At 24.8% G+C, this 2387-nt stretch overlaps 1 protein-coding gene across 1 annotated transcript; it reads left to right on the top strand.

Moving 5' to 3' along the window:
• The first annotated feature begins 1055 nt into the window (after positions 1–1055).
• On the top strand, positions 1056–1983 carry LOC127115540 (two-component response regulator 24). The gene is made up of 3 exons (XM_051047060.1): positions 1056–1103; positions 1261–1562; positions 1652–1983. Exons 2-3 carry the CDS (start codon positions 1281–1283, stop codon positions 1823–1825), a joined length of 456 nt encoding a protein of 151 aa, XP_050903017.1. The 5' UTR covers positions 1056–1103; positions 1261–1280; the 3' UTR covers positions 1826–1983.
• Positions 1984–2387: the final 404 nt, after the last annotated feature.

Raw genomic sequence — 2387 nt, 5'->3', positions numbered from 1 at the left:
ATAATAGTATGTAACATATAACAAGTCATATATTTGTTCTTTGTATTTTTTTAAAATCGATGATTTATAAATATTAATAATTTATTTATACTAATATATAAATATAAATAATATATTGATTTATAAATATTAATAATTTATTAATATTAATAGATAAATAAAAATAAATAGATATTATTGTTAAAGATTAAATTTTAGATTACAAGTAGACTTATTTAATCATAATGTCTGAATTTCGCTAGTAAACTTTTTATGATCCAAAAAAGACTATTTTATTTATTTTAAATAAGATTATATTTATTAAATATTTACTTAATACTAAAATAAATTAAATAAATATTTTGTTTATTAATATTTTAGATTCGTCTTTATTAAAGTTTGGTATAACTCATCTTAACAAAACCAAGTTGTAAGATGAGAGGTGAATCTATATAAACTCTTATGAAATTCTATTTCTAATAAATATGGAACTTGATATATTTTAAATCCATCCCCTCACATTCTTTTAAGTGAGGGGTGACTTTATATAAACTCTTTAAATATTTTATCTCTAACTAATATGAAACTTGATATATTCTCAATATACAACCTAACACCCAATATTCTTTTAGGTGATGCGTGAATATAATTGGTGGACGGCTCATGAACCGATCAATCGACTTTGATGTCATATTAGAGTTTGACATAATTTATCTTTATAAAACCACATTTTAAGGTGAGAAATGACTTTCTATATAAACTCTTTAGAAGTTCTATCTCTAATCAATATTAAATTTGAGATATTTTTAATAGTATGCGGTGTGATGAGATGTATATTGATGTTTTTTTTTCTTATTCAGTGTATATAAACTAAATTGTTAAAATAATAGGATTCGTATCAAATTTTATTTAAGAATATTAATTACAAATTAAAATTTTAGGATAATTACAACGAAATATAAATTAATCATGTGACTTTTTTCTTTTTCACTTTAAGTTAATATTTTTTTAATATTATTATATTACATTTTGAATTAATTTTAATTGTATTTTTTCAATACATCGTCTATATAAACATTTTCTCTTCCTTGGTAGAAGATACAAATATTCATAGAGCATATAAGGTTAGAGGCAAATTTTCATTTGTGATAAAAATATCATCACTAAAAATTTTAAGACTAAATTTATGTAGAGATTTGGAAATAGATTTCATATTCCCACCCCCTTTATCTTTTATACATATTACTTATTTTTGTTTATTTGTTTTATTTTTGTATGCAGAAATTACAATTGATCAAACAATGTCTACAGGAACAACGGGATTTAAACGGATGAGAAAGCCTGAGGAGACGAAAATGAGAATAAAAAAACATGATTCTGGTGAAACTTTGTATCCCATGACTGCATTGCTAGTAGATGGTGTTGCTGCAAATAGACATTTGGAGCATCAAATACTTGAATCAATAGGAATTCAAACACAACCTGCCAATAATGCTCATCAAGCAATGCAACTTTTGTTGGATGGTGTTATTTTTGACATCATATTTGTTGATTTTGATTTGCCCATCATAAATGGACCTCAGGTATAACAATTTCTTTCTTAGTTTCTAGATCTGAGATGAGTTGTTATTATATCTAATTCTAAAATGTTCTTTTATTGTATTTTATTTAGTTTGTGATGGATATGCGTGCACTGGGGATACAAAGCAGAATAGTGGGCATGATATCAGACTTTACTGATCATAATTCACAAATGTTTTTGGAAGCAGGAGTCAATGGAAACACTCAAAAACCTTTGACTCGAGAACTTTTTGAACAGATCATTGAAATCCTTCGCTTCATATGAATATAATGTTCATCATTGTTATGATGCGTTATGCTTATGCTTTGTAATAGATACATTGACTCTTTGAGTTTAAGTGTTAAACAAATTATGAAATGTATGGGATGAAAAATAAAAGCAGTTTATCTGCAATATGCAATAAAATATTTATGCTTTTTGAATATTGCTTTTAGTATATATTCTTTTATTATTTGTAACAAATATAATTTATCTTATATTTTTTTAAAATGTATTTAGTCAGTGATGATATGACATACATTTTACTCTTAAAAAAATGTATATGGACCATAAATCTCCATCGAGGATTGGCTACTTTAATTAGTTAAATGATAAATTATTTCAAAATAATGTTTTAAAAATTGGATCACCGATTAGTCGGTTGGATCGGAAATTAGGACTAAAGTAGTCCATTCCATATTAAAATCTCTAGAATCGTTTGATGTAATGAACCATAATTGGTTTTATGAAACCACACGGCCCACATTTTCACAAAGAATAGACCATTTCATTTTTTAATAATTTTTTATTTTACATTTTGCTAGCTTCGTAAAAAAGTTTTCCTTCA

Source organism: Lathyrus oleraceus, chromosome 1 (assembly GCF_024323335.1).
Source record: "Lathyrus oleraceus cultivar Zhongwan6 chromosome 1, CAAS_Psat_ZW6_1.0, whole genome shotgun sequence".
Classification (NCBI taxonomy): domain Eukaryota; kingdom Viridiplantae; phylum Streptophyta; class Magnoliopsida; order Fabales; family Fabaceae; genus Lathyrus; species Lathyrus oleraceus.
Note: the sequence above shows the minus strand (reverse complement) of the source record. Positions and strands in the feature narration are given on the sequence as shown.